The sequence below is a fragment of the Neopelma chrysocephalum genome, unplaced genomic scaffold (assembly GCF_003984885.1).
Source record: "Neopelma chrysocephalum unplaced genomic scaffold, ASM398488v2 Primary Assembly neopelma1_43, whole genome shotgun sequence".
Taxonomy (NCBI): Eukaryota; Metazoa; Chordata; class Aves; order Passeriformes; family Pipridae; genus Neopelma; species Neopelma chrysocephalum.
Window position 1 is genome coordinate 15,369,969 of NW_020897702.1, and position 25,340 is coordinate 15,395,308.

Consider the following 25,340-nt stretch of genomic DNA (forward strand, 5'->3'; position numbering starts at 1 on the left):
CTCAGTGTATGTAAACATGAAAAACCCGTGAGGGAAGTCTCTAATGTTAATATTTGCTTTTACACAAATATTATTCTCTTCAATTTACAGGTTTGTTTCAAATATACCACTATTGTCATCAGTACATGCACAGAAATGCAGAGTCAGAAGGGAGGAAAATAGCACTCCGCATCCTTGATGATCTGCTGTACCCATAGACAAATACCTTCATTACACCTTCCAAAAAATGAATCCTGATACTCTATAAAGAATGCAAAACTCCCACTAAAGTAAAAAATACGTCATTCATGTGTCTGGAAGCAGGATTCAGCTCTGAGAACTAAAACAGCTTGCACTCACCTGCTGCTTTAGTTCTGAAACACATTTTCAATTGATATCTTGTATAAATCACAAATTGAGAGCTATGTGCTTTACCAAGAAGACAGTATTCCAGTCACAAAGTGTTATCCAGATGGAATCCCCCCCAAAAGTAAGCAGGAATGACCAGAACATTGCAACTATATTCTTGGTTTTCTCCATGTCAAACTCTTGCATTGACTATGACATAGTTACAAGGTATCAGTTTTCATTTGGTTATTGTTGTTTAGAGCAGGAGAAGGCTTGCTCTTCTGGCCATCTGTCCCTCCTTTGGATGTGTCCTGGAAGAAAAGCCTTGGCATCCACAGTGACATTAAAATTCGTTTGTATTCATTCCGAAAATTCTGGTTAAGAAGTCCATATATAATTGCATTAAGGCAGCTGTTGAAATAGGCCATTAAATAGCTTATAATGAATAACCATTCAGGAACTTTTGGTGCCATTTCTGTAGGATCAATGGCTACAGCCAGTCCAATGAAGTTAAGTGGTGCCCAGCAAAAGGCAAAAATCACAAAAACCACAAACATGGTAAGAAAGTTTCTAAAATCACTTGGCTTCAATCTTGGCTTTGTTTCTGACTTGACTCGTCTTCTGACTTGAAGCACTAAAACCCAAATTCGAAGGTAGCAGAAGCTCACAATGGTGATAGGGACAATGAAGTGAATTACCACAACAGCTATTGTATAGTAGGAGCTTGCAGTCTGGACAAATGTGCATGAATAGATGCGTGGATCATACTTTAAAGAGCCAACAAAAAAATTTGGCACAGTTGCAATTACTGTTAATATCCAGACTAAGGACACATACAGCATTGTGTTCCAACAGCTGTACACTTTGTCATAGGCAAAACTATGACATATATAGCAATATCGGTTTATTGCAATTGCAGTGATGTTGAAAATAGAGCCTATTACACTCAGTCCCATCACAAAGCCACTCGCTTTACAGTGCATTTCACCCAGTGTCCATCCATTGTGGAAAATAGCTAAGAGCACCAGTGGATATGGATACAAGGCCACCACCAGATCAGCCAAAGCTAGGCTCACCACAAATGCATTACCTGGGGGAAAAGAAAAATACATAGGCGTAAATATGAAAGCAAACATAGTTGTGAAAAAGAAGAGAATATGTTACATTATTTTGAATATCTGCAGTGCTAAATTATTGATGATGCTAGCAAGCAGTGGGTATATAGGATCAATAGGGGAATAATTTCACTATTCAACTTGGAACACCATGGAAATATCTGCAGCAACACGATGTTTCAAATCTGTTGCTGACTAGTTTGTATCCTCCTTGCTATTTTTATCTTTAGTAAACATAACCATCAGTGAGACATTACATAAGCATGTGTTGAATTGTTTCAGTGTAGCTAACTCTGCAGCTGGATTGAATAAGATGAAAAGGAAAAAAAGTCTAAATTGTGCCAGGTAGGCAAACCGTTATGCCATTCTAACCTATCACTGGAATACTAACAGGCTTAACAACTATCAAGGAGGACATAAAAAGACTAAGTCTATAGGGATTAGGAGGATGTGATGGTTTATGTGTACTCTAAATTGCTACACAGTAGTCTGTAGTATAGCTATTATCTGCATGAATGGCCTACCCATACTGCAGTTATTTTCCCATTGGATTGACTGAGGAAGAGTATGCCTTTACCACCCTCTATGGAAAGGCATATTTAATTATACAAGTGAAAAATGCAGGCACGCAAGGGAAAGTATTCAGATTCTTGGAAGGAGTCTTTAGAACCTTTCCTGATGATGACATTCAAAGAAATCTTAGTGATGTGGTTGAGCCATATTGTCTCTCTTTAAACAGTGTCCTTTTCATAAGTTTGAAATTTCTGGGCATTGCATCTGAAGATATTTTGATAAAATAATGAGATAGTAAACTATATTCCTGAAAAATTAAATGCAAAATCATTCTTTAAGAACTTTACTCTAGCAAATAGAGGTAATAACTTCAGATTCTTGGCATTTAGGTAGCATAAAATATATTTTTGGTTTGCATACTCATTTTTTTTCTGAAAGTCCTTCACCGCATGAACAGATATGCAGAAGACCCAAGTAATTTTTAAAACTTGTGCATGGAACATAATGATTTTTTGAAAAGAGCAGTTAGATGCTTATTTCTACAAACACCAAGCTTTCTAGTCCTCATCTAGCAAAGCAGTTCTCCATTTCATATTAAGAATGTCGTTAGATGGAAGTCATAAAAGCAACAACCATGTAGGAATAAACTGATCAAAAAATGACAGAATTTCATGTCTACTCTGTTTGCTCCATCTGCTTTACATCTGCTTTACATTCCTGAATTAAGGAATGGGGAGGTCTCTGTCTCCCATTCACTGTAGGGGACAACTGTGATCATTAGAATTTGCACCACAGCTAGTGAACTTAACGGAAAGCAGGATTATCCATCTGTACCTACAAAATATGACTCATCTCAAGAGTGGTGTACAACATATTTTAGATGGTTCCTTGCTATGTATTTAGTATCCTGGTTTATATATTTTAGAAAGCTACACAAGTGTTTTCATAGCTATAGTTTTATGATCTGTGAGGAAAGATTGAAAAACTAGGGAGACAATTGAGCAGAACATCAGATCAACAAAGCAGGAAGGATATAACCTATTCCCATGATATAAATTTTGTCAATATAAACAAGCGTCAGTCACAACAAGGAAGTTTCAAAGTAGACACTGAGGAAAAGAATTTAGTGGCAAGAAGAAGTAAGTGTGGGAACACTTCACTTTGAGTCTGCCAGTGAAGGTTGTAAGAAAACGTTCAATAAGCATTTGTAAGTACTGGCCTACATAAAGCTGATCCCTGTTCTGAGTATAGGAAGAATGAGATGACTGTGAAGGCCTCTTCTAGACATGTGGTAAATACGATAAAAGACTAACAAAAGTGCAGGGGCATCTTTACAGAGTGTATTTACATCATGACAACAAGAATTTCTCTTACATTTTTTCACCACTTTATCTGACATTAGAAGATAGAGAAGAAGGAAGGGAGGGAGGGAGAAAATATATTTTTTTGATGTTTTAGAATGCCTTTTGTAGAAAAAAAGAATTTAGTCTGGGGTGTGTGCCAAGATTAATCTAAACTCTAAGGCCTTCCAGCATCAGCTTATATCTAAAACGTAGTTGTTCCGTTGAAAAACAGTGGGCATTTGGTTCTTTCAACCATATTTAGAAATTTACTGTAAAGTACATTTAACAAGATATTTTCAAAATTTTGTGTGCAATTTAGGACTTCTTGAAAATTCCAGGTGCAGTGAATAAATACAGTTAACAATGAACTTGTCAAAACCATAATATACTAGTTTACAACCCAGAAGAAAAATGGTCAAATATCTATAAGGACCTCAGGTGATTTGTCACTTTTATGGCTGTTTACAGGATTGAGTGTTCACACTGTGCACTGCAAAGGTCCAATGATGTCTTTGTGACTGACTGCAGAATTAAATTGAATGTTATATTACTGCAATGAATAGTCTCTAAAAGTAGAGAGAAACTTTTCTAATTCGTAAAACGTAAGTAACGCATTTGAGAAATCAAAGGTTTTAGATGTCTTTTAGGTGCTTGGAGAAAGCAAATGCTCCTTGATACACCTAAGACACAACTTTTGGAGTGACCTAAATGGTATTCATAAGATAAAACTAAAGAGGTAACTTTTTGGTGCTTGTGACAAAATAGAAAGCACAGAATGTTCATCTAGTTGGAATTATTATTGGTACTTCTGGAATTTACCCAATGGACTTTGTTCCTAGACTTCAGTTTTGTAAGAAAGAGAATTACGTTCATTTATAGGAAACATTTGTTCACTGGAATGGAAAGGCCCCTAATTACTACTAAAAGCCAAATATCTTGCCAAGGATCCAAAAAGATACACATCTGTGCTGTTTTAAATATAGGTAGTTGAGTGCATAAAAAAGAATGTAAGTTCTGATAGGTGCAATAGAACTAGATTGATGTTTCATGAAGCATTCTTGCATATTGGTTTTCTTACTTCAATTAACAGGAAAGAGAGAACTGTCACACACTCTTGTAATCTTGATATGACCTGATATTGTAGGAATTTACTCATAGAACAAACTTTTTGATAAGGTCAGAACTTTTAAGGGCTGAGCATCTGCCTTCTGAAAAGGCAACTGACTTTTAATGTCTCTATCAAAACCAGTAGCAATTGCAATCACCAACCACCTTTGGAAGTTTTTCTTCTTTCTTTGATTTTAAACTGGCTAAAATGATTAATTATATATCATGGTGGTTTTTTTTTTTTTATCAGGTGGTGTTTTGGTTGTTACTGATTTGTTTAACAAGTTGTTATGCATTGCATACATATGTTACCCTCTTCGATCTGCTTCCCCTGGCTACAATCATGTTCATCCTGTGTATGTACTCTTCTGCATTCGTTATTCTTGTCTTTAACATACAAGTGCCTAGCTTCAAGACAGAAAAATTGTTTCTACACAGTCTACTGTGCAGACTTGCATTTTCTCTGCCCTTTCCTCTTCTACTGTCAGACTTGGGATGCTGTGTAGCAACAAATGTAGGGAGTAGGGGCAGGTGAGGCAGAAAGGGTATGAATATGACTATAATGTATTGGCAGATTTTTTTAAATACCAAGGATCAATGACTTAGCATAGTTATTTTATTCTTCCATTTCGATATCCTAGCCTTAAAGGAGAACTCAGAGTTGCTTTTACAGACTGTTTATTTCTATGTCTTCAGAAGGAATGTAAGTGGGAAAGCTCTTTCTATGGGTTTATGGCTTAAAAGCCTGTCTGTTTTTACAGTCAGGACTGTTTATAATTAAGTAGCCTTTTGTATTGGCTGAGAATTATGAGAATATGAGTTTCTCTGTGATATCACTCTGAAAACTACCTGTAGGAATTTATATTTACTAAAGGAAGCAGGGCAAAATCTTGACTTTAATGATGTAAATAAGAGTCCTATCATTCTATAAAATTAAGCCAATAATTTCTGTGCAGAGCTCACAGTAATAGACATCCTCAAAAAAAGTTAGACTGACAGACTCTTCTCTTACTTTGGATAAAATGAGGCACTTGAATTACATTTGGATGTAAAAGAACAGAAGTCAAAGTCTAGACCCCTTTCATAGTGCCTACAACTTTTAATTTCAGAAAAAGAAGTAGCAGTACATGAATCTCAAGGCTTGTTGGCCAGAATTCACTACAGCAAGTGGCTTGTTGGATCTATTGTTTGAGTCTAGACCAGGATAGAGAGTGAAGAGGCACATCTTACAGTTGGAAGAAAGCAATCAGTCCTTCAGTCAATGACTGCCCCTCTTTAAGCTCCCCTCGTCTATAATTATGATTTAGTAATAGAAACTATGCAGCCCTGATATTTATGTTGTCTTGAACTTTCTTGTACAATGTCGCCTTTTGAGAACCAGGCTTAAATTTAATTTCCAGGCTCCAGAACCTCCTGAATCCTCATTAAAATGAGTCTCAAGGTTTGGACCAGATAAAACAAAAGCATACTCAACTGTGAGCAAATTGGTATAAAATTGACTTTAGGTGTCCATGTCTCCACTCCTGTTTGTATAAGAATACCCCTGAGATTGAAACCAAGGACGAATATCCATTTAAGCAGCAGATTATTCTGAGTGCCATCCTGAGTGCAAACCTGAGTAAGGTACAAATTCAGAATTCAGAATTTTGGCAAAACAGATGATAACTATGATGGAACTGTGTAGTAGGTCCCACTCCTGGAGCTTCTAATTGTATATATCCGTGTCCATACTTATTCAGCTGATTATCTTTCTCAAAATTTGAGTTAGTTTTGGCATATTTTATGGAAGAATTACATAACAAATTAGAAGATTATGTTTTCAGAGCCAGGACTTCCACTAACCTTTCAGATGTGGCTTTTAAATGGGAGTGCTGCCCACCTTATTGCTGATTCTTGATGCTACCAGTGACACCTGCATTTCTGACCTATCATATTTTCTACTGGCCCTCAATTCATATGATTCTTGAAGCTCGCTTCAGGCTTCTTTATGAGGGTTGTTCTTAAGTTTTGCTCTTCAATATTGAAGGGAAATGTTGACTCTGGAGGGACTGAAGAATTGGTACCAGGTAGGCAGGCAGAACCAAGGCCTGGGTAGGTTTTTGTTACTCTTTTGAAAGTGGCTCAAGCTTAATGGCTTAAATGGTATGGAGAGAGACATAAGCTGCTCCTGCAGAAAAGCTGATGCTTCTTACTTCCTACTATTTTTCGTCTTGAATTTTGACTTCTTTGATTAGTATTCTTTTACAGTATTTAAGCTCTTGTAGATCTTGATTTTTTTAAAAATAGGTAATTTTTAAATCTGTTTAAAATCACCTGTGTCAACTTTTTTGTCTCCTCACAATCCATCAGAAAAAATGCTATACTAATTCAGATGAAACTCCATTCATATCAGCAGGAACAAAAGAACCGGAAATGGACACCGGTAGCAGGTGGAGCAGAGAATTAAGTCTCTCACACACTAACATTCGAATTCCCTGTGACATTACAAGCCAAGACCTAGGGTAATCTTTGATTTACTGAGACACGTTAATCTGGTATGATGTTCAACAGTGTGTTACTAAACAGAAGGTTTAACATAATGCTCCAAAGAAGTGCCAGATGGGCTTTTGTTTTCTTTGAATATGACAGTTTAAAAGCAGGGATATGCTCTTTTGTAGTTATGTTTCATGACTTCAGGTATTAGCGGGATATATTGCAGACTTTGATGTAAGGGAAAGGGAGAGGCAATATATTTTCACTAAAACAACGTATTTTAGAGACTCTAGCAAAAATATAAACAATGAATCAAAGCTGGTATTTGATTTATGAAACACTCAGGTTATTTCTTTTTTAGGAAATGTGTGTTCTATGAAACTGTTCAGAATAATTGATGAGTATAATTTTCCTGTGATATGTACAAAGCAAAAGTCATCACTGGAGTAGAATTATGAAATCATTCAGGTTGAAAAGTACCTTTTAAGATCATCAAGTCCAGCTGTTAACCCAGCACTGCCAACTCCACCACTAAACCATGTCCCTCAGTACCACATCTGCATCTATTTTAAATATGTCCAGGGATGGTGATTCCGCCACTTCCCTGGGCAACCTGTTCCAGTGCTTGACAACCCTTTCAATGAAGAAGCTTTTCCTAATATCCAATCTAAACTTCCCCAACTTCCCCTAGTGCAACTTGAGACCATTTCCTCTTGTCCGTTCACTTGGGAGAAGAGACTGAGCCCCACCTGGCTACAACCTCCTCTCAGGTAGTTGTAGAGAGTGATAAGGTGTTCTCTGAGCCTCCTCTTCTCCAGGCTAAACAACCCCAGCTCCCTCAGCTGCTCCTCATCAGACTTGTGGGCCAGATCCTTCCCCAGCGCCATTACCCTTCTCTGGACACACTCCAGCAGCTCCATGTCTTTCTTGGAGTGAGGGGACCAAAACTGAACACGGGATTCACCAGTGCCCAGTACAGGGGGATGATCCTGCTGGCCACACTATTGCTGATACAGGCCAAGATGCCATTGGCCTTCTTGGCTACCTGGGCACACTGCTGGTTCGTGTTCTGCTGTTGACCAACACCCCAAGTTCTTTTCTGCTGGGCAGTTTTCCAGCCACTCTGCTCCAAGCCTGTAGAACTGCCTAGGGTTGTTGTGACCCAAGTGCAGGACCTAGCACTTAGCCTTGTTGAACCTCATACAATTGACCTCGGTCCATTGATCTGGCCTTTGCAGATCCCTCTGCAGAGCCTTCCTGCCCTCCAGCACATCAACACTCCCACCCAACTTGGGGTTGTCTGCAAACTGACTGTGGGTGCACTCGATCCCCTTGTCCAGATCATTGATAAATGACCCCAAGAAGAATGCAGGACTCCCAAGAACAGAAGCGTAGCATGCAAAAAGGACCTTGAGATTTTGGCTTTGTGACTTGCAGACTCCTGGGCTGGGATAGACCTGTGTTCTTGACCCTACATCTGCAACTACCAGTTAGTGCTGGAAGCTACATTTGCAGGAGCTGAATTTTAGCTTATAAGGCAGAGCTCTCAGGTGTCAACACAGTCTTGCTGAAGAGAAGTACCCAGGTTGCAGTGTTGTTTGATGTGTTTTTGAGATCATGATTTTGGCATGCTTGGCATCCAGGTATGAACACAGCCAAAAACAAAACTTCTGCTTTTTCTGCATGCTCACTCTTCTCCCTCAGGTTAAATATAGGAGCACCAGTCCTTGCTGTGAGTTTGCTGCCTTGAGTTTGCTAATAGACCAGAGGTGCAAAAGTGTTGTGCTGTTAAAAACTTAGTATAAAGGCTTGAGGTTTGTAATTCCTAGGTGAGTAATTTTGCTCTCCTGTGGCTCCCTCTGATGCAAATGGGGACAGTGGTGACTCTCTGTTGCCACCTGGTGCACGAGCCACAGCAGAGACATTGCATCATCCAACAGGGCAGGAGCAAAAGAAAGTGATGGGTTCTTTCAGAGCAAAATGCTGATGGTAAATCAGATAGTACATTTTACAGGGTGATAAATACTTCTCTGGGCTTCTGATACTTTCTGAGTTTGCAGGAACTTTCCTGGTACTGGATGTTCTCAGAGATAAAAGGGGAAGCAGAAAAGGCAAGACAGACTCAACTACTAGAGAGTTTGGTTGCCTAGTAGTTAGGACACTTCCATGGTAGAAGAGCCTTTTTTGAAAAAGAACTTGAGCTTATGTCTCCCATAGTCCACTTTCCCATAGACAGTGCCCTAACTCGCCAGCCCTGCTACTCTTCTGGGGTTATTGTGCTTGTCTCTTTCTAGGTTATGTTCAAGAATTTCAGCTTATAATCAGAATACAGGCCTTATCACTTGTATTGTAGAGTACTCTTCATCAATATGCAAAAAAAATTAAAATATAAAATCCTTCTCATGATTTAACAGGTGGGAAATTGAGATAGGGGGACTCTCCCAAGACACATTAAAAGAACACTCCAGGTTTATGAACCTTGCTTTTGCTCTTCTTTAATAGATAATACCACCTCTGTAAGGTACACTCTGGAAAAAATGACAGCACCAGTCCAGCATGCTGCTCCAAAATGACACCAGAGTGATATACTGGTACTGAGGGATGGAGCCAATAGAAGAGCTAGAGCTATTAAGCAAAGCTAGTTGAATTCAAAGCAAACAAAAGGGGGTGGTTGCAGCAATAGATAATAAATCCTTAACAGATTTTGCAAATTTTGTAAAAATTTTACCTGTATTCAAGAGAAGGCTGGAAAAGTAAGAAACACCAGTTGAAGGTTACTCAACAGACATAACATGGTAAATTCAGGGAACCCTTTGATCTGGAAGGAATCCAAGTGGCAAGAATACAGAAGTATCGCACAGGATTGCTCTGCTCACTGTTTTCCCTCAGTGGCTGCTTACATCTACACTTAAAGACAGAGCATGAGGCTAGCTGTGCCCTTGGTCTGCACCAATACAGCTGTTTCTGTGATGGGGACAGTAGGTTTTAGTGACACCATGCAGAAGCACAGCTCTTTCTCGGGCTCCTCTGTTGTGGTGGTCTGAGTGCTATGATGTGACATTGCAATTCAGAACCTTGCCAGCCACTCTACACAACTAGCCTGGTTTGGCTGACTAAATGTTTGAAGGAGCAATAACCTTGTTCTGTCTGTCCAGCCACCTGCAACTGAGCTGCATTTTGCAGCAGGTTCAGGGATGAAGATCCCTTATACCCATGCCCTAACACTGAAGTCAGGCTCTTACCTTCAGGATAGTCTAGGATGGCAAAAACCATGTTGTTGCTGAGAGAATCACAGAATGATTTGGGTTGGAAAGGATCTTAAAAATCATCTAGTTATAACCCCCTGCCATGAGCAGGGACACCTTCCACTAGACCAGGTTGCTCAAAGCCCCATCCAACCTGGCCTTGAACACTGCCAGGGATGGGACATCCACAACTTTCTCTGGGCAACCTGTTCCAGTGCCTCATCACATTACACAGTAAAGAATTTCTTACTAGTATCTAATCTAAGTCTACCCTCTTTAGTTTAAAATCTACCCTCTTTCAGTTTAAATGTCTCTATCTAGGGTAATATTGCTTTTCACGCAGGGAGTGAAGCTAAGACCTTTACCTTGAGTGCTTAGTGCTATGGGCACCAGTGGCAGCCCAGCTTCAAAACCTCCAGTTGCTGAGCACAAATACTAAATAACAACAAAAGCAGACTGTTTTTTCACTGGCCCATGAAAGAAATAGTGTTTCTTGTATCTGCCACTATGTAAAGCTTAATTTTCTTCTCTTGAAGTAATCACAGCTGTTGATTGCTTCAACCAAGAAAGAATAGGAAACCTACATGTACAACTGCAAGTATGAAAACTCATTTACTGCTGACAAAAGGGCTAATATGAAAAGCTGTAAAATACAACAGGTGCAATCTAGTTAGATCCTATAAAGAGCTAGGCAACCTATAATTTTTAATAACTTTTTTTCACTCTCAATACTATATGGCATGTCATAGAAAAAAGAAGTGAAATATGTTGCATTTTGTAGGATGCTATTTTGTCAAAAAACAGACAAAAAACCTGCCCTAAAGCTTGTTTCAGATCAACTTTAAAAGACTGAAGTGTGGAAGCAAACAAAGTAAGGATATTTGACTCCTAAAAACTCTGTAGAAAATTTTTATGCTCTGGCAGATATTAATTTATATTGTATGAAAGGCTAGTTCATCTTCTATGACCTTCAATATTACCTTCTGTTACCTTCATCTTTGCTACTGTCTTTAGCTTGAATTTGTGTCGAAGGAAACGATGTTGGTTTCTTCCTTTGTTACAGCAACAAAACAGTGCTCAAGTCCTTAGAATAACTTAACTTCCACCTTGTTTTAGAAAGGAGGACAGGAAATTGAAAAATGAAAATAATTCTGTTCAAACTAAAACCATGTTTTGTTTTGTTAAACTGTTTGGTTTGTGTTTAGTTTTATTTTAATATTTACTAGCAGATTAGTTGAATTAAAAAAACAACAGAACAAACAACTGCTCTCAGACATTAAATATTCTATTTTAAAATATAAGGCTAAGATATTATGGAAGATGCTTAAGTTATCAGGCAGGTATATGAAGTGAATAAAACTGGGACTGTTGCAGACTATGGCACATGCTCAGCCAAGAGATTTGGTTATCTATGATAAGGCGAATCTTGTAGCTTTGCCCTGTAGACCCATTTAAACAGAACAGAACTTTCTGATTTATATGAATGTTGAGATCTCCTCTTGCAGAAACAAAGACATGCAAGTGGTAATTTCCACAGTGATTTGCTCAACTACTCTGTGGGGCTTCAGATGAAGGACTCGCAGCATGTGACAGCTACAGAGTCAGAAACAAATTCATGCAAAGTATGTATATGTCAACTGGTTATATCTGCAAAAAATCAAATTTAAGCCCAGTATTGCTGTTATGTACTTTTAGGTGTTCCTATGTTCAACTCCAAGACGCAGTAAGGGATACTGGATTTTTATAAAATGGGATCTGATACACTGCCTTACATAGAGTATATGGAAAATCTAATATGGAAAATACTTATGTTGGCAAGTTGCAAATGCTTCTAACACCCTCTGGAGCCCCTTCATTATGATCTTCTTTTCCTTTCTTTTGTTTCCTATTTCACCTTCCTTTCACCAAGGAAGAAAATAGATGATACTTGACGAAAATGGCCTTTGTAATCTTCCAGTGAGGAAAAGTGTTTTGTTCTGAGCTTTTGGAAGGCCTCATCATTGTACATGCAGAGGGAGATGAATGTCTGGAGAAGCTGTTGTCAGTCTGTGCCATCTGCTTCTTTTGGAAACAAGGTCTTAAAGCAAAGTACACTGACATGATTCATCTTATAATGATACTCATAGATTTGTAAACAGCATGTGAACATATGAATAAATAAAATACTTTTGGAGAAAATCATTGTGTATTCTCTTCTGAAGTATTAGCTGGTTTGTGTTTCAACTCAATACAGACAAAGCATGTAATGATCATTTGCTGAATCAAGATCTTTTCTGAGAGCCAGTAGAAACCTTGCAAAATGTGTAGACCAAAGCTCTGCTCTGGGTGGGCTGTGAGTCATGATATTGGTGAGATAGGTAAATGAGGGGTGATAGGTAGGCATAGGCATTCAACCAATATAGCCATAGGGTCATGGAAGTTGGAATTATCTCTGGAGATCATCTAGTCCAACCCTCCCATTCATAGAGGGATCAGCTACAGTGAGTTGTTCATGGCCACGTGCGGTCGGGTTTTGACTATCTGCAGCCATGGAGACCCAATAACCTCTCAGGGTGACCTGTTCTAGTAAGCAACAAGTATACAGGTTATTTACTCTTTTCAGTAGGGAACAGAGGGAAGATGTTGTCGATTTGGCAACAGATGAGGGCTCCACTTGGTCTACTAAATAGCAGAAGGTATCTAAGATCATACCTGTTACTATGCATGTAAATATATATCATCATATGCTATACAAGCTCATTAACAGCAAGCCGGAGTTGCTTGGTCAGGAGAGGTCCTAGTGCAGATTACGGAACATGGGGCTTTGTTTTGTTGGTCCTGGTGTCTTCTGATTCCTTGTGACAGCAGAATCTGAACAGTCTCTGGACATAATGGTCTGAACCAAACAGAGAATCTGGACTAACAAACATTTACAGACCGCTAAATCTACACACCAGGAAAGGTACAGACTTTGAGGGGTGGAGGGTGGAGTGTGGTGAGGGCTGCACAGAAAGAGGCAGGAGACACCAGCTCCTAGCAAAAACACTTTTGGAAAGCAATTCCCACTGGCTTTAGCACGGCTAGAATTTTCCTCCTTACCTACTCACATACTAGGTTCAGTTTATCAAGGTTGCAGGATCCTCTTGCACATGCTACTTTGATGGTCTTTGAGCACTGTGAGCTGGATGTAGCCATTCAGACTAATCCCTTGTCCTAGGAGTCCTAGGTGTTATTCCCATGAGTGACCTCGTGGCCTGTGATCCAGAAGGAGCAGAGGGTGACTTCTGTCTGCGCAATGTAGAGTCACACCTCTTTTACTGTGTGAATACACCTGCAAACTGGATCAAACCAATATAATTTTTACTAAATCAGGCTCAAATGGAAATCACTTTCTTATATGCTACGTGAGAATGTTGTGTTTGAAGGTCACATACTTCAATAGTTCGTTTGCTCTCCATAAGCAGAACAGATATTCTTGCTTCATATTGAACCAGGAAGCTGACTGTTCAGCAGGTTTTACAGTCTTTATGGTCCTAGCCTACCAGGTGTTTAATAAGAGTGACTAAAGAGGATTACATTGTTTTCAGATTATCTAAAGGCATAATTACAGGATCTCAAATTAGTTAATTTTTCCTCTACTTTGAAACAACAGATGTCCAGCACTGAAATTGGATAGTTGATGTTTCATACCCAGGACCATAATCCTAGGTAAAATCTTTTAAACTTTTTTAACCCACTTACCAGTAGATAATTTTTTCTAGGCAAATCACTATAGTTAAACCATCTTTTAACAAGACCTGCTTCAACATCTGATTAACATTTTACACATTTTGCTTCTAAGGACTTCAAAAGAAAGCATAAAAAATAAAGGAAAATCTTGCTAACATGAAAACTTATGCAGAAAACAGTCTGTTGTCCATGGGCTGTAATCCCATCTGTGAATATAATAGCAAGTACTTTTGCAGTCACTTTAGAAATATCACAGGGAGACTTTATGTCCTTGAGTAGAAGTGCTCTAAATTTCCACAGCATAACAGTCATTTTCTGACACTATGTTTTATGCCAGTAAAACACCTAGAACATAACAGTGTGCTATATGACTTGTGGCAGGGGACTTTGAATTTTAAATTTTCTTTCTATCATGACCTCTAATGTAACAAGACAAATGCATACAAAGATACCAGACCCCTATTAATCAAGTATTTGATTAATAAGTAACGACTGATTTTAAACAAGCTGGCTGTAATGTTTAATTGCTTGAATATAGATTCCCGAGACTCTTAAGAACCATAAGTCGCAGTTCACAGAACTCAAATTAAATGCTATGTATACTTGAAGTCTTGGGAAAAATGGACCTGGCTTTAGAATGAGAGGACACTAAGAATTTCAGGCTTGGAGAAAATCATAGAGACATGAGGATGCCATTTATAGATTCCTGTCTTCTTTGCAGTGATATATTTTACTATTCTGTACTAGTTCTGAACTTACAATTAGTTAACATAATTATATTTACAAGGCTGATGTATTAAGTGGATATTTTTCCTGTTAGTCAGACTGCTAGCTCCAGTAGCTGCGTTATCTTCTGACAACAATTGTTGCCTACGTTGTGCAAATACGGCAGTCTAAAACAACAGGTGAGCAGATGTTGTTCTATAACAGAAAGGTGACAATGTTTGTGGAAGTGTTGTGTAGATTATTGTAGTCTTCACAGAGATATTGAAACTGATCCAAGTCTGTAAAAAGCAGTTGAAAAATTAGTAACTTTGTCAGAAGGGTTATGTTTTCTTCTCCAGATGTAATTTAAGCAGCATTTATTAAGCAGTGAATTCAAATACCTCTATAATGAGTAAATAATTAAAATATAATCCCAACAGTCAAGATCTTAGTCACTTGATGAATGTGTTTAGGCTGTTGGTATCTGCTATCATGCCAAGACATAACTGTCGCCTACACAGCTGAAATGTCAGGAAAATGCTGACTTTAAAATAGCTCAGTCCTTATCGATATTGAGATCAAAAGTAAACCAAAAGATTCCAAAGCAGCTGCTGTTGTTAGGGAGGACAGTGGAGTTGCACCCACAGTGATTTGGATATGTTTCTGTTGGCTTTTCCTGTCAGGAAATCTGTTTTATGCCCATATCAAGGTGGAAGATTTAAAAATAGAATGAAATAGATGAAAATTGCCATAGCATTTCTTCCTGTCTGCAAAGGAAAAAAAATGGATTTTTTTAATCAGCTCAGGATAACATAGCTGTTTTCATAATCTTGGGAACAAGGCAATGTACTTGACAGTCTACATCAAGGTACCAATATGCACTTGTAAAGGATAACTTTTAAGAGCTAAATCCTGGAGCATATCTGAAGATACTGGTACTCATAATAGATCTGAATTGGAGTAGGAGTAGAATTTACTTCTAAAGGCAGAGAACTGGTTGTCACCGATTGAATGAGATGAGTGTAGTCTCCTATAACATCCTCAGCACAGTAATTCAAGTCACCTGGTGAATATATATCTGCTAAGAATAGATGAAAAAACTAATCTTTTAAAATGAGCTGTCCTACTGCTCTGTGAGGAGGTTTGGCCTCATAGCTCTTTGGCTGGTTGTGCCAAAGAGCACCATGAATCCTTGAATTGCTTCTGCTGGTCCGTCCAAGAACAGAGCTGTACTGCAAGAGAGGTCATTCCTCATACAGTCAGTGAGTCTTGAAAAAGAAACTGCAGTCCAGAGTCTAGGGGAGAGCTGGCAGGAAAAGGAGTGCTGCTAAGACACATGGGAATTGCCATAATACAGCTGCTAAGAGGTCCTTTGAATTTCCTATATCTGAGAGTATGTTTGTATTGGATATTTCAGGGACATGAGGGAAACTTACTCACTCTGAAAAAGAATAAAAAAAAGCTGTTTGACTAAGTTAGACTTGGCCCTATGGAGAGCCTGGGTATGCTGTTGCAGGAAAAGCATCACACGAACACTATCTTAGATTCTTCCATTACAGATTCAAGAAAACCCTTATACTTCTGCAGCTTAACTAAATGCTTATCATTTTATTTCCTCCAAAGTTAAGCACACCAAAGCTCCATTTACTAAGTAGAATAGAACTTACCATTATATTCTAAAATAAAAGTGTCTTGGAGCCAGTCTTGGCAATAAAATTCCTATTCCCTTGTCAATAAACGGAATACTTCCTCTACAGGATAAAAGAAAATTATAATTTAGAGATATCATCTCATATGGTATTGCCAGGTGCTTCAAAGGAGGATACAAAGTACGCTATGGCTGCAGAATAACCTGCCTCAGATCACAATTTTACCTTAATCTGGATTCCCTGTGATGCAGACTGATAGAGAAGTTATTTTTCTACTTTATGATGTTTCTGTACTCCTAAATGCTTCTTTCAATCCCTTTAGGCTTGTAATTACTTTACAAACTTTCTACTTCCCAAATATTTTAAAATTCTGTATTCTTTAGATTTCTTCTCATCTAGAACAATCTTAGCTTGGTGCTTTTCACTTTTTCTAAATTTACTTGCAAGATTTACCTACTTTTGCTGAAGAATATTTCCTTTGTTAAAGTAATTTCCTGTTTTGCAAATGAACAATACTGGTTTTTCACTTTGGCCTTCTACTTTTGGAATTATGAACAGGTTAACAAAGTTAAATAATAACAAAGAGTTATTATTTCATAAGTAACTTTGAAGATTTATTTTCTCATCTGATTACTGTTTGAACCAAGTCTCAAGAAAAGAGGATGCAATTGGTGATGAACTTATTCTGTTTCCTCTCCAAGAAGAGAAGTGTAATTAGAAGTATGAGATGAATCACAGGCACATGACTGAATAATTCCAGAAGTGATGTAGAAAGATTTGGAGTATTGATCGTTTGGTGGTATTTTCTGAGAAGAGGTTTCATATCTTCATGGACAGACTTCACCTAAGCATATGGGATACCAGCTTGCAATCCAATCTGGCAGAATGAACAAAAAGAACTTGAAATTGAGAGATGGAAAGAGAACTTGAAAGGAATCATGCAATTTCTTCATTTAACGCTCAGGGCAAGGGAATTTTGGCTTCAAGAAGGTGGTGACAAAAAATACAGAAAATAGTAGCTCAAACACTGAGGAGTTCAGCTGGAGGGGTAATATAAAAAGTAGCAGAGTCAGTAAAAGAGTGCCAGGAACCTATGCAATAAAATAGGGGATCCAAAACCAATAAGAAATAAAAATAAAACCTCATGGAAACAATTTTGTTTGTGTGGAACTGCACCAGCGATCAGAGAAGAGAAATATTAACCTAAAAGTCAATTGTCTTCATAAAAGGGGGGAAAAGAGAGAGACAGGAAGAGAGAGAGAGAGAATGATGTATATTTTGGTAAAAGCCAAAATTACATTGAGGAAGAGTTGTAAAGACAATGTGCATGGAAGTATGTAGAAACCTGCAATAGGATGAGAACACCTCCTTTTAGTAGGAAAATAATAATGGAACCAATTTAACAATGCGACACTGCAGGTCCTCATATGTAAAGAGGAAAGTAAGCACACAAACGGCTGCTGAGTTCTGGATATATACCCAGCAGATTTCTTCAATACAGAGTCTATTTGCCAACATGTCCTGGCTTTTGTTTGCCTAAAGAACAAAGACATCCCTGAAGGCCTGTCATAGAAAATACAGTTGAATTGAAAGCAAGCAGGATTATTTTGGTTAAATTAAATGGAAGAACTAACAAAACAAATATAACTAAGAAAGGGGCTTGCACATTTTGATAAATAAAAGCAGCTAATTAGGAAAGTGAAATCAAGTGTATTGAGGAGCTTAGGGACTTGAATGTGGAGGAAGGTTGGCATTTCTTCATACTAAAGTTACAAAAATATTCTCTGTAAGTTGCATCCAAAAGAGGGAAAAAATATAAGAAAAAGTTCCAGATCTAGATGGAGGAAAAAGCATCTCAGTAAGGATACTGAGGGCAAGAAAAGAGGCTAGAAGTAACAGGAGAAGATATGTCCACCAAAGAAAACTGCTAGAGAGAGCAAAAACTGATCAAATAGGAACTGACAAACCCCCTAAACTTCATTGGCTTTGTGAAGACTTCTAAAATGACTAAAATGCTCTTTCAGCACAATAACAAAAGGAAAAAGGAAAGACAAGTTACTCAGGGAGGGGGAACCTGAAAATCAAGTTAAAATGCTTCCTGATCTGAAGAAAGATTTTGCTAGAGCTTTTAATGAGGAGAATAATGGTGGTCTTGGGAACAAGGCAGGCTGGCAGGTGAGGAATTAGCGTATCTATAATAAAAATGTCAGAGAGATTTAGTATACTTGATGGCAGGAATTTTTAACATCTGTTATGTCGGAAATAGTGTCATCTGTTCTGAAAGGACAGAGAAGCTACATGTGGAACCTCTAAAAAGGGACTGAATGTGTTCTCTGGTCCTTACTGCCAGTAGGGAAGTGCTGATTTCTCTCAGGCTGTGGCAAAGAGCTTGGCTTCCACATGCATCCCAAAGAGCAGTGTTGCCATGACTCGCAGCTGTGGTGCTCCCACACTTTACTACCCATTTCCTCCTCCCTTGCTACAGTGCTGCACAAATGCTGTTTCTGTTTGCATGAATGGTGCTTGCAGTAAGCCAGAAAAGCAATTAGTCAGGGAGTAATGAGAACGGTAAAACAGTGTTGCCACTTCTGGAAGATTCATTCCTCTACCACAGAGTGTGTGCTAACATGGCACTCGTGTTCAAGATGGGGAATTGCTGCAAAGGAAGAAAGAATCAAGAAATCCTTGGGCTCTTAATCTCATCCTAGTTGTAGGCAAGGCTGGAGAAACAAACTTGAGAGGATAGGAAAATAAGAGATGCAGTTCAAGACAAATGGAATAAAAGTCAATGCTTATACAAAGCTTACACAAAGTGGCTGTACCAACAAATCTGGTCATCTTTATTTAATAAAAGCTGGACTTGGACTTTCTGTACCTTAGAGGTTGCTCTAAATGGATCTAGCCTTGGAATCACCAGAGTACCACTCAGTCTGTTGCTACCACTGCCTGGATGGTGATGAAAGAAAACTGTTGGACCAGAGGGAGATAACCTACATTGAAGTAATTTTGTCTGTTTCAGAAGTATTATGTCACAAAACACAAAGAGAACTAATGAAATTTTGTGATAATACAAAGTTGAGAGCCTACATTGATACAGGGAAACGTCAAGATCTTTTTTTGCTTGAGGACTAAAAAAGCAGAAAGTGGATAGAGTATAATAACATGAGGTATAAGGTCAGGTACTGAAGGAATAGTTGTGTAACAAAAGAAAAAGAAGAGCTGCATCAGCAAGTGCCTGCACCAAGAACAGCCATCTATATGATGCTATCACATAAAAGGAAAATGTGGCTTCAAGGCATACCAGGTCTATTTTGTCCATCCAGGAAAGGACAGAGTGGAACAGAACATTAATATTTTCTTGAAGGTATTGGTGGTACTTCCCCTGCATTATTATGAACAGTTCAGTTTTCTGTTGTTAAGACCTATTAATTTAGTTTGGATAAGTGATGTAAAAGGCCTAAAACAAATAGGGAAATTCAGACCTTGGATATTTGGAGGAAACTAAAAGCATTTGGCTTGTTTACTGTGGAAAGAAGAAAAAGGTTGAGAGGTAAATGTGCTTAATCTCCATTAATATTGCACAAAAGTTCTCTCCAGGTGGAGAAATGATCCATTCAAGTTAATGACAGTTATAGTTCTACAAATAAAAGTATCCACTGTAAATTAGCAACTAATAATCACAAAGTTAAAATAAAATAAAAACTAGTTTGAACCACAGTATTATTACAAAGAGATAGAAATTCTTTATTTTAAGTGCTGAGTTCCATGACCTTTTTTTCAATATTGAAGCTATATTCCCATCAGTTTCTTAGTATTGAGCAGCTTCAAGCTGAACATGAGAAAGAATGTGAAGGCCAAACACACACAGTCCCAGGACTAAGAAGTCCATGGATCCTGGGATCGAGAAGTCAGGAGTACAAATCTGATCCCATAAGAGTGGGATCTCATGCTCTGCTCATCAAAATATATTCTTGTCAGCATCACTGCTGATATTAAAATACAATTTTGCCAAGTGGTTTCGGGAACCAGGAAGCATATTGAACATATCAGTTGTATTGGTAATGTTTTTTTTATGTCAGTCTTAGTTAAATCAATATGATCTCATGGAGGACAGGCAGTAAGAAGGAGGAAAATGTGCCATTTTTAAAATGAAACTTGACAATTTACTAGAAGAATTACATTATATCTTCTGACTTCATATTTGATTTCTTTTCATCTAAATGTAGGTGGCTACACTGAGACAGCCCCTCCTGCTTCTCTTTGTTTTTAGTGGAGAGACATTAACGCTTTTTTGGGCTGAATCAGGTATCTTAATGTAGATGTATAAAAAAATTGTTAGGTTAACTACTCCCCGAAAATGCTCATTTTTCTCCATTGATTATAAAGGGAGCCCAAGGGAAAAAGTTCAGAAACAGGTTTTTCAATTTAGTCTTCCAAGAGATGAATTCCACCACAGGAGACAACTGTCCTCTATCCCAGTGGACAGGAATAATTATAGGGGAGGAATAAAGGAGGGAAAGAGAACTGGTTTGACCAAAGAGATGAAGAATAATTTAAAAAAGCATTTAGCAATGGAGAAAACTTACTGTCAGCTATATAAGAGAGATGTGGAGAGAGCTATGGAAAGAGTGTGGAAAAAGACTACAAAACTCAGTTATATTGCTGAACACATTTATTTAGTAGACAGAGGAGTACCAAAGTTAGAATTCTACATTCAGAAATGTTTTTTTTTACAGATGTACATATGAGAAGTATTGTCTATCTCTACTGTCACACACACATTAGACAGAACTAAACATGCAAATACACCCATGTTCTTACACGTAAGAGAAACATGAATTTTGATTGCATTTATGTTGCAACAGCACCTTGCTATTCAAATGGAAATCAGAATCTCATTGTGCTGCGTTAGCCGTTATATATAGAATGGAAAATACTGCAGAGAGTGAAGAAGGCTGACAAAATGCACTAAAAATATCACTTTCCACTAATGTGTTCTTTGGCAACCCACCAAGGTTAATATTAGACCTTCTTCCAGAAGTCAAAGGGTCCCAAGTCCTCATTACTCTTTGAAATGATATTGAATTAATGTGCCTAATTCTCACTTCTCACTGATTTTATGCTGGCTTTAAGGCCAATGAAATATAAATGGTTTGCTTTATCTTTGTCCTGTGGGAGATGCCTTGCCAGTTCCCACCTTCTGGAGTGCTTCCTACCAGGTTCTTAACCCACCCCATAATGTTATGTCTATAGCTATGGCTATAGGAATGTATTCTGAAGTTCTTAAAAGCATTTAGTGGTTTTGATTGACTTGTTGCAGCTTCACAATAGTTGAACATTCAGCAGTGGGGGTTGAACACATGTAAACTTTAGCACTTCAAAAGTTTAGCACTTTAAAAGCTACCTTCAACTGAGCACAAAATCAATAATTGTTTTTTAAAATTCAGAACACATTTGACATTTCAAATAGAAAGACAGGCTAATTTAATTTTATTATTTCCATATATTAAGTTTTATTTCATTTTGTAGTGTGTTGGATGAAATTACTTTCCTCCCAAATTAGAACTGATAAAAGCATTAATTTCTGTAAATTAAATTACTTTTAGAGATCAGAAGTTGCTCAGCCTCTCACAGAAAGACTAGGTGCAGTTATGTAAGACAAGCATATTGATTCATACCAATCATGCTACGCATTCCTTGGAAGAGTCTCCACAAAGTTTCCCTAAAACCAAATTCAAACGTAGGAAAGAGGCTTCTGTATGATCTGAAACAATCATTCTGTTGTAAGGCTGGCAAAATTCCCACTGTTTGAGGAGTGAATGAGCAATGCCTAGAAGCACCAGTCCTATCCATTCTCCATTTCTCTCCTGCTGAGCATAATATGTATCAGCTTAAAGGCCAATGGGTCATTTTATTTCACTCCATTCTTGAGCATCCCATTATATAACAGCATTAAAATAGATTTACTTTTGATCATGCCTTAATTTTCAGGAGAATGATGTATAATTACATTGTTTCCAATTATTAGATTTCTCTGTAAAGTCTAGGACAGAATAGTGTTGATAAATCCCAGAAAAGTGCTAAAGTCCTGTTTTGCTTTCTGAAGGTAAGATTACTGTTTGCACTACAGAAGTGGGCAAAGCTGGTTAATTTATTCCTTATACATCTGTGACTTATTTGAAGTCCCAAATTCTCATCGTTATCCAAGAAAAATCTCTCATGAGCTTCTTCAAAGGGAACTGGGTACTCATGGTGCTATAGGTCTTCCTTTTTTCTTTGATCATCTGGATGCCCTGTCTCTTGTCACAACCATTCCACTAACTTCATCTTGTCCCTCTCTGACATCCCTTACTACAGCCCTAACTCCTTTCATGACATATTTCCTCATCATTTCACTTTCTACTATGTTCACTCCCCTTGCAAGTACAAAGTTTCTTGTTTCCTCAGAAAGGAAAACTGCAAGTCCACCTCCTTGTCCATCTTCTTTCCTTGTCGGAGGCTAAGGGCTCCCATGTACTGCCTTAGCTCTCCACCACTTCCCCATTCCCTCTATCATTCCACCCACATCAGTTTGCAGTCTTCTTCCATTCTGCTCCCTCCTTAAGAAATTTTACCTGAAAAGACCTCTGTGGACATTTACCGAACTAATCCTCTTTTCTTTTCACCTCCAAGAGCCATCTCTCCCTGATGTAAAACTAAGAACTGGCAATTTAAAAGCTATTTAACCTCATGAAGATTATGCAGAAGGATTTTCCTGCTGTTCTTCACAGTACTTATCAAAGACGAAGAGATCGTTGGGACAGGGTCAGTGACATCGCATTAAGGATGATCCTAGAAGATCAATTAGTGGGCATTTGAATTAGATAAGACGACCGTTTTTTCCCCCCAGTGGTCCTAGGATGTCGCAGAGCACTTTGATCAGTATCTTGAAACTTACTTTTCCAGGCATCACTCTCTTCCAGTCCAGACCCTCCCCTCTGCTGTGGTTTGAGCGAAGGAAACGGTTCAGAGGAGAGCCCCTGTCTTGCTGCTCCCCAGTCGGGACTTGATGCCTCGGTCCGGCCGTCTCCCCAGCGAGAGCCTGTTCCCTGGGTGCTTCCTCCCCCCGGAGCCCAGGCGCAAATGCCTCGGGAACGCGCTTTCCTCTGGTGCCGAAGGGGCCAGGAGAGCGCCGGTGACTCACGGGGGTCCCGAGGGAACGGGGTGGACTCCCTGCCCCCAGCCCCGCTCCTCTCGTCCGGGGCAGCGCCCGGCGCTGCTCGGTGACCACGGCCCCGCTCGGGGAACGCTGGGCTCCGGCTCCCGGGGTGTGCCCGCGCCGCTGACCCCGGTATGGCTCTGCTTCTCTCGGTAGCGGCTTGGTCCCCTTGGATGTGCACCCCAAGCACGAGCCAAAGGACCGGCACTACCTCACCCACACAGCCCTTCCAGACGTCTCCTATTTTGGCGCTGGTCCATGGGCTGTGATTGCTCAACCCCCCGTAAACGGGACTCGCCGGCATCCCTCGCCTGTAGTTAGACGTGCAACCATGAAGGAGAGCAAGACTCACCCCTCCCTAAACTGTTTCTGCCCCTAAGTATGATTTAACTTGAAGCAAGGGCGAATGAGCGCCTCCTCCCAGTTAGCAGGAGCTCTAGACACCCCAAGCGAGACACGCCAGCCCTTGGGAAGCGACACTAGTCAAAAAAAAAGAGAAAAATCAGGAACCACAACACCAAAACAAACACCCCTCCCCCCCCAACAAACCACAAAAAAACAAACTCCCCCCCGGAGAAACAAGTCAGCATCTGCCCCTCCTCTCCCGTGCCGGGGGAGCACCCGGAGGACCGACGGCAGAGCCCGCTGGTTCCCAGAGCTCAGGGGACCTTGCATATCGGACCTCGCTCAGCTCCCCACAAAGTTTGGTTACCCCCACCTGCGTGTGCATGGCAAAGAATGGCACCCAAGACCCGAAGGAGGGAACAGTTCCGGGAACTGCTTGGTCCTATGAGAACTGTAGCAGATACACCACAATTTCGGGAGTAGCACCTTATACTGCACCACCACCCACCAGTCAGCCGAGTGCAGATGTGCAAGCAGCATCCCTGCGCTGCGTATCGGTGAACAACCTGCACCATCGACGGTGGGAGGAGGGTGGGGGTCTAGTATCCAAACGCAGCGGGAGGTACGCGAATCAGGGATGTTGGCCGGGAGGCAAATCCGAGTGCTTAACTACAGAGTTTTACAGTTTGAGACACGTGTAACTAGCCCAGCAGAGATGAGGAGAGAAAGCCAGTAAGTTTAGCAAATAAACCCCGCAGAGCCACATTGTTAGCACACACAAGGAAAAACTATAGACACGATTCAAAGAAAACACCCCACTTTATTTGTTGCAAAGCTGCTTGAAGGATATGAGGTGAGGAGACGAAGGAAGACGATTTCGTGACAGAGTACCGTGAACTCTGAGGCAGGCTGCGGAGCGCAGGCTGAGCTGCTTTCCCGCGCATGTACAGCACCGCATCTTCAGGATTTCTGAGCAAGTTTTAAAAACTCCTTTTTTCTTCCGACCGCTTTGGGTACCCTCTTTGTCTCCGGTATTTTAAGCGGATGGAACCGATTCCCCTTCCTCGGGAGCTCCGTAAAGAGCACACAATGCTTCATTAAGAGCATTCCTCTCTCCCGGGCCAGGCAGGACGGAGCACGGCCCGAGGGGAGCGCGTGGTCGGTGCGCTGGAAAGGGTGATTGAGCGCCTGGGGGGGTTCCTGCACACACGACAGGGCAAGTACAGATGGAGAGGGCTCTGGTCCCCCGCATTTAGCGGACGGCCCGCCCGGACTCCACAAGCAGGCTGGGCTCCTCGGGACAGCTGAAAGCAGCAGGGCATGGATGCACGCAGGGCTCCGGGCGCTCGCCACTCCCTGTCGCCGCCGGGTCAGGGAGCAGGGGTCAAACCCTTACCTGAGTTCCGGAGCTTGCGGTTCTTGAAGACGGAGAGGATCACCAGCAGGTTGCCCAGGATGTCCACCACGGTGGTGAAGATCAGCACGCTGGACAGCACCGGCACCACCCAGGCGGGCCGCGGGGCGCCCGCCGCCGCCGCCTCCCTCTCCGCCAGACCGAGACGGCCGCGCCCGCCCGGGTCGCAGCAGTTCCTCAGGGAGCCGTTCTCCAGCAT

General features: G+C 40.0%; 1 protein-coding gene across 2 annotated transcripts; it reads right to left on the minus strand.

Moving 5' to 3' along the window:
* Positions 1-406: 406 nt before the first annotated feature.
* Positions 407-25,340, minus strand: MTNR1B (melatonin receptor 1B). Of its 2 annotated transcripts, none has more exons than XM_027677448.1 (2): positions 25,124-25,340; positions 407-1,417 (listed from the first exon to the last, which is right to left on the minus strand). In XM_027677448.1, the coding sequence occupies exons 1-2, from the start codon at positions 25,338-25,340 to the stop codon at positions 549-551; spliced, it is 1,086 nt and encodes a 361-aa protein (XP_027533249.1). In that variant the 3' UTR covers positions 407-548. The 2 variants fall into 2 exon arrangements, with proteins under 2 accessions (XP_027533249.1, XP_027533250.1); XM_027677449.1 differs by lacking the exon at positions 407-1,417 and adding an exon at positions 24,528-25,031.

Excerpts from the sequence above, each read along its gene's own strand:
- MTNR1B (XM_027677448.1), bottom strand. The coding sequence starts at position 25,340 with ATGCTGGAGAACGGCTCCCTGAGGAACTGCTGCGACCCGGGCGGGCGC. Across the intron at positions 1,418-25,123 it reads CCGCAAGCTCCGGAACTCAG|GTAATGCATTTGTGGTGAGC; the intron begins GTAAGGGTTTGA and ends CTTTTCCCCCAG.